We start from the raw sequence: 10,741 nt of genomic DNA, 5'->3' as shown, positions 1-10,741 counted from the left end.
GTGTGTTACAGAGGGCCCCACAGTGTTACAGGGGGCCCCCACAGTGTAACACAGTATGTTACAGTGTGTTACAGAGGGCCCCACGGTGTGTTACAGGGGGCCCCACAGTGTAACACAGTATGTTACAGTGTGTTACAGAGGGCCCCACAGTGTGTTACAGGGGGCCCCACAGTGTAACACAGTATGTTACAGTGTGTTACAAAGGGCCCCACAGTGTGTTACAGGGGGCCCCACAGTGTAACACAGTATGTTACAGTGTGTTACAGAGGGCCCCACAGTGTTACAGGGGGCCCCACAGTGTAACACAGTATGTTACAGTGTGTTACAGAGGGCCCCACAGTGTGTTACAGGGGGCCCCACGGTGTGTTACAGGGGGCCCCACAGTGTAACACAGTATGTTACAGTGTGTTACAGAGGGCCCCACAGTGTGTTACAGGGGGCCCTACAGTGTGTTACAGTGTGTTACAGAGGGCCCCACAGTGTGTTACAGGGGGCCCCACAGTGTGTTAGAGAGGGCCCCACAGTGTGTTACAGAGGGCCCCACAGTGTGTTACAGAGGGCCCCATAGTGTGTTACAGTGTGTTACAGAGGGCCCCACAGTGTGTTACAGAGGGCCCCACAGTGTGTTACAGAGGGCCCCACAGTGTGTTACAGAGGGCCCCATAGTGTGTTACAGGGGGCCCTACAGTGTGTTACAGTGTGTTACAGAGGGCCCCACAGTGTGTTACAGGGGGCCCCACAGTGTGTTACAGAGGGCCCCACAGTGTGTTACAGGGGGCCCCATAGTGTGTTACAGAGGGCCCCACAGTGTGTTACAGAGGGCCCCACAGTGTGTTACAGTGTGTTACAGGGGGCCCCACAGTATGTTACAGAGGGCCCCACAGTGTGTTACAGAGGGCCCCACAGTATGTTACAGAGGGCCCCACAGTGTTACAGAGGGCCCCACAGTGTGTTACAGGGGGCCCCACAGTGTGTTACAGAGGGCCCCATAGTGTGTTACAGAGGGCCCCACAGTGTGTTACAGTGGGCCCCACAGTGTGTTACAGAGGGCCCCACAGTGTGTTACAGTGTGTTACAGAGGGCCCCACAGTATGTTACAGAGGGCCCCATAGTGTGTTACAGAGGGCCCCACAGTGTGTTACAGAGGGCCCCACAGTGTGTTACAGGGGGCCCCACAGTGTGTTACAGAGGGCCCCACAGTGTGTTACAGAGGGCCCCATAGTGTGTTACAGAGGGCCCCACAGTGTGTTACAGAGGGCCCCATAGTGTGTTACAGAGGGCCCCACAGTGTGTTACAGAGGGCCCCACAGTGTGTTACAGTGTGTTACAGAGGGCCCCACAGTGTGTTACAGAGGGCCCCACAGTGTGTTACAGAGGGCCCCATAGTGTGTTACAGAGGGCCCCACAGTGTGTTACAGAGGGCCCCACAGTGTGTTACAGGGGGCCCCACAGTGTGTTAGAGAGGGCCCCACAGTGTGTTACAGAGGGCCCCATAGTGTGTTACAGTGTGTTACAGAGGGCCCCACAGTGTGTTACAGGGGGCCCCATAGTGTGTTACAGTGTGTTACAGAGGGCCCCACAGTGTGTTACAGAGGGCCCCACAGTGTGTTACACTGTGTTACAGAGGGCCCCACAGTGTGTTACAGAGGGCCCCACAGTGTGTTACACTGTGTTACAGAGGGCCCCACAGTGTGTTACAGAGGGCCCCACAGTGTGTTACACTGTGTTACAGAGGGCCCCACAGTGTGTTACTGTGTTACATATGTTACAGAGGGCCTTATGGGCAGTGTGTATTTACATTTAACTCAATATTAAAACTTAAAAGGCTTAAAATTAAACAAACTTTTCAAAAGTTCATTATGATCTAAAAGTACTGGAAAGAGTTTAGTACAGTAAGTTTCGTCGTACAAGGTGCTACAGACAAAGTAGTAGCAGTAGTAGTTATAGTAGTAGGTAGTTATAGTAGTTATAGTAGTAGGTAGTTATAGTAGTTATAGTAGTAGGTAGTTATAGTAGTTATAGTAGTAGGTAGTTATAGTAGTAGGTAGTTATAGTAGTTATAGTAGTAGGTAGTTATAGTAGTTCTAGTAGTAGGTAGTTATAGTAGTTATAGTAGTTATAGTAGTAGGTAGTTATAGTAGTAGGTAGTTATAGTAGTTATAGTAGTAGGTAGTTATAGTAGTTATAGTAGTAGGTAGTTATAGTAGTTATAGTAGTAGGTAGTTATAGTAGTTATAGTAGTAGGTAGTTATAGTAGTTATAGTAGTAGGTAGTTATAGTAGTTATAGTAGTAGGTAGTTATAGTAGTTATAGTAGTAGGTAGTTATAGTAGTAGGTAGTTATAGTAGTTATAGTAGTAGGTAGTTATAGTAGTTATAGTAGTAGGTAGTTATAGTAGTTATAGTAGTAGGTAGTTATAGTAGTTATAGTAGTAGGTAGTTATAGTAGTTATAGTAGTAGGTAGTTATAGTAGTTATAGTAGTAGGTAGTTATAGTAGTTATAGTAGTAGGTAGTTATAGTAGTAGGTAGTTATAGTAATTATAGTAGTAGGTAGTTATAGTAGTTATAGTAGTAGGTAGTTATAGTAGTAGGTAGTTATAGTAGTTATAGTAGTTATAGTAGTAGGTAGTTATAGTAGTAGGTAGTTATAGTAGTTATAGTAGTAGGTAGTTATAGTAGTAGGTAGTTATAGTAGTTATAGTAGTAGGTAGTTATAGTAGTTATAGTAGTAGGTAGTTATAGTAGTTATAGTAGTAGGTAGTTATAGTAGTTATAGTAGTAGGTAGTTATAGTAGTTATAGTAGTAGGTAGTTATAGTAGTTATAGTAGTAGGTAGTTATAGACTCAGGCCTGTGACGGGGGCCCAGACTCAGGCCTGTGACGGGGGCCCAGACTCAGGCCTGTGACGGGGGCCCAGACTCAGGCCTGTGACGGGGGCCCAGACTCAGGCCTGTGACGGGGGCCCAGACTCAGGCTTGTGACGCCCCCTGCTGGTGTGTGTTCACTTCCCAGTCCTGCAGTTCGGCTTCACCACCATCTTCGTGGCGGCCTTCCCGCTGGCGCCGCTGCTGGCGCTGCTCAACAACATCATCGAGATCCGCCTGGACGCCTACAAGTTCGTCACGCAGTGGCGGCGCCCGCTGCCCTCGCAGGCCAAAGACATCGGTGAGCCCCCCCCCCCCCCCCCCCACACCACACCAACGAAGAAGAGCGCGGTGCCCGCGGCTCAGGACAGCCGGGGGGGGGGGCTGCTTTAGTCTACTGGGGGCCCCTGCTTTAGTCTGCTGGGGGCCCCTGCTTTAGTCTACTGGGGGCCTGCTTTAGTCTACTGGGGGCCTGCTTTAGTCTACTGGGGCCCCTGCTTTAGTCTACTGGGGGCCCCTGATTTAGTCTACTGGGGGCCCCTGATTTAGTCTACTGGGGGCCCCTGCTTTAGTCTACTGGGGGCCCCTGCTTTAGTCTGCGGGGGCCCGGCCCGGCTCTACACGGCCCTGAAGCAGTGGAACTCATTAAGGAATCTAACCTAATCGATAGAGGTTATCAATTACCACAGAGAGCCCAAAGGGAGTGTAGTGATGCTGCTGCTGTTATTGCAGTTATTATAAACGATCAATAGCGTATTGATTACGTTTCTCAAACACTTTTCTTGCCAGAGCAGCGAATTAGAGGCAGCTTATCAGTGAACGGCTCACGTGCACCAAACACACACGCACGCACACACACACGCACACACACACACACACACATGTGTGTGTGTATGTGTGTTCATGTGTGTGTGTTCATGTGTGTTCATGTGTGTGTGTGTGTGTGTGTATGTGTGTTCATGTGTGTGTATTCATGTGTGTGTGTGTGTGTGTGTGTGTGTGTGTGTGTGTGTGTGTTCATGTGTGTGTATTCATGTGTGTTCGTGTGTGTTCATGTGGGTTCATGTGTGTGTGTGTGTGTGTGTGTGTGTGTGTGTGTTCATGTGTGTGTATTCATGTGTGTTTGTGTGTGTGTGTGTGTGTGTTCATGTGTGTGTGTTCATGTGTTCATGTGTGTGTGTTTATATGTGTTCATGTGTGTGTGTGTGTGTGTGTGTGTGTGTTCATGTGTGTGTGTGTGTGTGTGTGTGTGTGTGTGTGTGCGTGTATTCATGTGTGTGTGTGTGTGTGTGTGTGTGTGTTCATGTGTGTGTATGTGTGTGTGTGTGTGTGTGTGTTCATGTGTGTGTGTGTGTGCGTGTGTTCATGTGTGTGTGTATTCATGTGTGTGTGTGTGTGTGTGTGTGTGTGTGTGTGTGTGTGTTCATGTGTGTGTGTGTTCATATGTTCATGTGTGTGTGTGTGTGTGTGTGTGTGTGTGTGTCCCACAGGGATCTGGTACGGGATCCTGGAGGGGATCGGCATCCTGTCCGTCATCACCAACGCCTTCGTCATCGCCGTGACGTCAGACTTCATCCCCCGCCTCGTCTACGCCTACAAGTACGGCCCGTGTGCCGGTCAGGGCCGCGCCGGCCAGCGGTGAGCACACCGGCCGCCGCGCCGCCGCCGTCGCCGCCGCCGCCGCCGCCGCGCCGCTACGGCCCGCCGCTGCTGCGCTCCGCCGCTAACACCTCTTCTCCCCCCCCGTGTCCAGGTGCATGATGGGATACGTCAACGCCAGCCTGTCCGTGTTCCGCGTCGCCGACTTCGAGAAGAAGTCGGAGCCGGCGACCAACGGCTCGGAGACGTTCGGAGACGCCGTCAAGTTCTGCAGGTGGGCTAACGCTAGGCTAACGCTAGGCTAACGCTAGGCTAACGCTGCTACTGCAGGGAGGCTAACGCTAGGCTAACGCTGCTACTGCAGGGAGGCTAACGCTAGGCTAATGCTGCTACTGCAGGGAGGCTAACGCTAGGGTAACGCTAGGCTAACACTGCTACTGCAGGGAGGCTAATGCTGCTACTGCAGGTGGGCTAACGCTAGGCTAACGCTAGGCTAACGCTGCTACTGCAGGGAAGCTAACGCTAGGCTAACGTTGCTACTGCAGGGAGGCTAACGTTGCTACTGCAGGGAGGCTAACGTTGCTACTGCAGGGGAGCTAATGCTAGGCTAACACTAGGCTAACGTTGCTACTGCAGGGAGGCTAACGTTGCTACTGCAGGGAGGCTAACTTTGCTACTGCAGGGAGGCTAACACTAGGCTAAGGTTGCTACTGCAGGGAGGCTAACGTTGCTACTGCAGGGAGGCTAACGTTGCTACTGCAGGGAGGCTAACGTTGCTACGGCAGGGAGGCTAACGTTGCTACGGCAGGGAGGCTAGTAGGCTGATGTGAGTCCTGCAGGTTTGAGCACTACTGCAGGTTTAACCCTCATTAGGTCAGGAGCGTTTTCTCCTTGGGTTTTGGATCTGGTCCAATCAGAACAACTCCTCATCTCGTTTTAGCACTGTGTGTGTGTGTGTGTGTGTGTGTGTGCGTTTGTGCGCGTGTGTGTGTTCATGTGTGTGGTGTGTGTGTGTGTGTTCTTGTTCAGTGTCAGTGACCTTCATCACGTGTATATATATATATGAGACCGACTAAATTTAACTCTGGGGCACCACCTTCATCATCATCATCATCATCATCATCACCACCATCACCATCATCCTCCTCCTGACGACCTTTGACCCCCCCCTCTCCCCCCCCCCCCTCCAGGTACCGTGACTACAGGGAGCCCCCCGTCTCGGCGGACCCCTACTCCTACACTCTGCAGTTCTGGCACGTCCTGGCGGCCAGGCTGGCCTTCATCATCGTCTTCGAGGTCAGTCTGACGTCCCGTCGTCCTTCGTCGTCTTTCTTCCTCCTCCTCCTCCTCTGGCGATGATGACGAGGGTACGGTAGTGGAGCACTGAGCGCGCTCAGTGGAGCCAGAGGGTTGGAGGGTTCCCAGAGCGAGGTCTGACAGTGGTTCTCCCGCTCTGCTTTGGTTCCCTGTTCAGTTTCTGTTGATTCGTTTTTTTATTTTCTGTATTTATTTATTTACCTTCAGGGCGTGTGGCAGACGCTTTTTATCCTAAGCGACTTACAACAAGTACATCTGTCAGAAGACGGAGAAACAACACGTTGTACGATATAATGTATACATATTTATAAAACGGGTGGCTTAAATCAAGCGATCTGATTGGTTCCCAACTGTTGTATAATGAGCGTATACACACAGCTATGACGCCCGTTCAGTTTACAGAGTTCAGTATCACTCCACGCCTAACTCTAACTGTTGTTTATTTATATATAAAAGCGATAGCATAGTTCACTGAAGACTAAAAAACATGTTGATTGATGGAGGGGGTGGAAATGTTGTAAAGCAATAGGCACACGGTGAGTGAACTCGACAGTAGGCTAAATTGCCGGCGAACCGAGCTGCCGTCTCTAGCCTTCTCTCTGAAGGACGCTACAGTGTGTTGCATAGCAACCGCCGTGCACTCTGCAGGCAGCCCGTACCACAGAGCACATACCACACGCCTGTCCTGATCTATTGCTTAATTATACCAAGGCCTGGGGGAATACTCGCTTCTGATTGGCTGCAGGGTGTCCATTAATCCCTGATATGCGGACGCCTGCTAAGTAGCTCCAGTCGTACTGTCTGTCCACCGTCGTACATGAATGCGCTGGCGGGCGTATCAGCCTGTCTCTAAAATGAGTAACACCTCCCCTCCGGACGTACTGACACTGTGTGTCACATGAGCCATCGTCTCACGTCCCGTTGGCCGTCCAGCGCGCTGGTTCACGCCGTGGCGTGGCGGTAACGTTACACCCGTTACCCGCCCGTTTGTCGTTTTGGGTCGACCGTCCGCAGTGTTATTGACTTTGAATCTCGCTAGCGTAACGTTAGCGCTCTGGCTCACGGCCGAGCGGACCAGAGTGTCTCCCGCTGCCGAGTGGTGTCTGAGGTCCGTCCTGTTTACTGGAGGAGTGAACGACGTTTCCGTTGCATGAGAACGTCAGGGCGAGGGTAATGACTGTTCCAGGCACTAGTCGAACCCTCAGGCGTTACCAGGGAAAGTAAAGTTTGTGAAGAACTTTATACTTTGATTGTAAAACGCATGAATGGTCTTCATTTCTTTTAAAATAAGCAGGATAACGCCCTTCAAGGCGTCCCTGATCAGGAATTAATGGCCTCCGCGCCGTCCATTACTGTACATTTGTCAGAGGAAAGAGAAAGAACATATTGCCAAGAGCACTAACCATCACTAGGTTAACCCATTCCCCGTACACACTAACCATCACTAGGTTAACCCATTCCCCGTACACACTAACCATCACTAGGTTAACCCATTCCCCGTACACACTAACCATCACTAGGTTAACCCATTCCCCGTACACACTAACCATCACTAGGTTAACCCATTCCCCGTACACACTAACCATCACTAGGTTAACCCATTCCCCGTATACACTAACCATCACTAGGTTAACCCATTCCCCGTATACAACAAAGAGAGCCAGGATAAGACCCTACACGTTGCTCAGGGCTGGTTTTAAGTGCCAGGACGTGCGACGTACAGTAAGTGTGTACATTTATGTGTTTAATGGCTCTGGTTTTCTGAAAGTACTTTTTTGAATGGTGACCTTTCTGTGGTGATCTTCCTCGTACATATATCGTACAGGTGTGTGTGTGTGTGTGTGTGTGTGTGTGCGTGCCTGTGTGTGTGTGTGTGTACATGTGTGTGCGTGCGTGCATGCGTGCGTGCGTGTGTGTGTGTGTGTATATATGTGTGCGTGCGTGCATGCGTGCGTGCGTGTGTGTGTATATATGTGTGCGTGCGTGCATGCATGCGTGCGTGTGCGTGTGTGTATACATGTGTGCGTGCGTGCGTGTACACAACATCACAGTACTACTAAGGACCAACATGCTCACCGTGTACCGACGGCCCCCGATGGGCGTCACCGCTCCAGGCCCCCGCCCCTCCTCCTTCCTAACTCTCCCTCTGATTGGCCGGCTCCGCAGCACCTGGTCTTCGCCATCAAGACGCTGATCGCCTACCTGATCCCGGACCTGCCCAAGGACCTGCGGGACCGCATGCGGCGCGAGAAGTACCTGATCCAGGAGATGATGTACGAGGCGGAGCTGGAGCGGCTGCAGAAGGAGAAGAACGAGAGGAGGAAGAGGAAGGAGCGCGGCGGCCATCACAAGGAGTGGCCCTGAGGGGGGGGGGGGGGGGGGGGGGGCGGGACCAGCGCCCCGCCGCCGCCGCCGCCGCCACCGCCGCAGGTGAGGAGACACGCCCCCCCCCCCCCCGAACCAATCAGGGAAGAGGAGGTGGTGGCCTGATTGGTCAGAGATGATCAGAGAGGTTTAATGTGGTGGTGGTGGTCCGGGGTCGTCAGTCAGTCAGAGTCACGCGCGGACCGCTGACCGTAGGGTTTAGATTCTGTCCACGTCATAATGTGTCATGAATGACATATTAACTAACAAATGAATGTAGAGTCATAAAGGTGACGGGGGTTAGAGGCGGTACATATCGGCTCTCTTAAAGACCATCCGTAGTCCGGCCGTTAGCTGAACTCAACTCAACTAAACTAATAACTAATAGTGTTCCAAATCGTTCCCTATTCCCTCACTCACTAGTCCCTATACAGTGTTTATGATACAGTGAACTATATAGTGTTTATGATATAGTGAACTATATAGTGTTTATGATATAGTGAACTATATAGTGTTTATGATATAGTGAACTATATAGTGTTTATGATACAGTGAACTATATAGTGTTTATGATACAGTGAACTATATAGTGTTTATGATACAGTGAACTATATAGTGTTTATGATATAGTGAACTATATAGGGAACAAACAAATGAGAATTCGGACACTACGCTGAACATTTCTGAACGTCATTTGCGTCAGTAAATGCGCCCGCATTGCATTGTGGTACACGGGAGGAACATGTGGGGAACGTCGTGTGTTCACTCACATGTTGGGTATCTTATAGTCCGCTATAAAGTCAATGAAATTAACCACTGAGAATTCAAACAGCACTACACAATGGCGAGCACCCTATATAGTGCACTATATCACCCTATATAGTGCACTATATCCGTGATAGGGATCGGTTTGGAACACACGCTGGTGTCAGACCTCCTCTGACCTCCTGCTGTTGACGCAGCGTGGGGCTACAGCTCCCCCTGGTGGCGCACCTCAGTAAGGCCTGACTCTAAAGCATCAGCTGACTCAAAAGACCACGTCCCCCCCCCCCCCCCCTTAAGTGTCAGAGTGTCAAAGTGTTTTATTGTCATTTGTTCAGAAGACGTCGTTCTGTACATTGAAATTCTTATTGACCTGGCAGGCAGGTACAATACGTAGTATATAGGCGTAATAGATTAACAAAAGAGACACAAATAAATTTATTTAAAAGAAAATGTGGTAAGAATAGCAACATAATAAAATACTGTATATATAAGAAAAAGTATACATAATAAAAATATATAATAAAACAAGAACACTATCAATAGTTTAAGAGAATACATAGATGTAAACATCTACCATTGCAGCAGGCGTGTCCAGTGAAGAGTGGAAACATTAAATACTGTAGGTCAGGGCTGTCAAACTCAAACTGTGCAGTGGGCCAACATTGAAGTCTTGGACAAAGTCGCGGGCCGGAGTTGTTGACGGCGATCTGTCGGGGTTGACGCGATAGGGTTACCGCGCCAAGACGCGCGTCAACGCTGAAATGTGATATGCCGGTGGGCCAGTTGCATTACATTAATTGGGGACATTACATTACAACAGGGTCTGCAGGCGGAATTGTTGACCGGGGGGGGGGGGGAGGTACGGGATTACGGGCTGACGGAGTTGACGCGCCAGGGTTACCGCGCCAAGACGCGCGTCAACGCTGAAATGCGATATGGCAGCGGGCCGGTTCTGATAGACATTAGATATTATCTGGCGGGTGGCCGGATTAAAAATGACACTGCAGGCCGGATCAGGCCCGCGGGCCGTAGGTTCGACACCCCTGCTGTAGGTACAAAGTGAAGTGAGTAACGTCTGTAATGTACCCAGTGCAGCATACGTGATGTTGTGACGATGAGAGGAAGAGGGCGGTCTCCAGGCGGTTTGTGGCGGCTCATCACGCTCACAGCAGCCGGTGGAATGAGGGGGGGGTCCCTTTACGTGTCGACGTCATCATCACAACCTGCGCTGACCCCCTGACCTGTCTGTCTCTCCCCAGCGGCCCGCTCTCTCTCTCTCTCTCTCTCTCTCTCTCTCTCTCTCTCTCTAGACCCGTGGAGGACCATGTAGAGGGAGGGGGTAGTTCCTGCATGACGTCTCGTCCCTGGGCCCCTCCTCTCGGCCCGTCTGACCAGGGACCCGACTTTAAAATAAAAAAAAGAGACAAACAATGAAGCGACGGCGGGGGGGGGGGGGGGGGGGTGTCGGCGGGGCGGGGGGGGGCTGGGGTACAACTGCATCCTGTGCGGTCTCTCACGGCCGCGCCCGCCCCCCCCCCCCCCCCTGGGTCTCGGGGGCGGGGGGGGTCCGCTGGCTTCAAACTTGACAGGAGAGGGGATCCAGAACGGACGCCTGGCAGAGTCCACTTCTTTGTCTTGGTGTTTTCTTCTTCCTCCCTCGGACAGCTGCTACTAATTCAACCGTTTCTTCACGTTGAGCTTATCGTTTTATTTGTCCTCTCTGTCCTCTGCTGCCTCGTTACCGACTCATTAACCCTCAGCCTGAATGTAAAGCAAAGGATAACTCTGACGTCTTTTACATTTTTAAACCCCACTAACCCCGGGCTAGCCC

At 51.0% G+C, this 10,741-nt stretch overlaps 1 protein-coding gene across 1 annotated transcript; it reads left to right on the top strand.

Annotated features, from left to right (window-relative positions):
• Positions 1-3,013: 3,013 nt before the first annotated feature.
• LOC311373323 (anoctamin-4-like) lies at positions 3,014-8,145 on the top strand (the record flags this gene model as incomplete). The annotated part of the gene is made up of 5 exons (XM_084490103.1): positions 3,014-3,166; positions 4,356-4,503; positions 4,619-4,738; positions 5,655-5,760; positions 7,948-8,145. Coding segments are annotated over 5 exons (725 nt in total), but the record flags the coding sequence as incomplete, so codon positions are not given.
• Positions 8,146-10,741: the final 2,596 nt, after the last annotated feature.

The sequence above is a fragment of the Micromesistius poutassou genome, assembly GCF_964030765.1.
Source record: "Micromesistius poutassou genome assembly, contig: SCAFFOLD_5506, whole genome shotgun sequence".
Lineage (NCBI taxonomy): Eukaryota > Metazoa > Chordata > Actinopteri > Gadiformes > Gadidae > Micromesistius > Micromesistius poutassou.
Note: the sequence above shows the minus strand (reverse complement) of the source record. Positions and strands in the feature narration are given on the sequence as shown.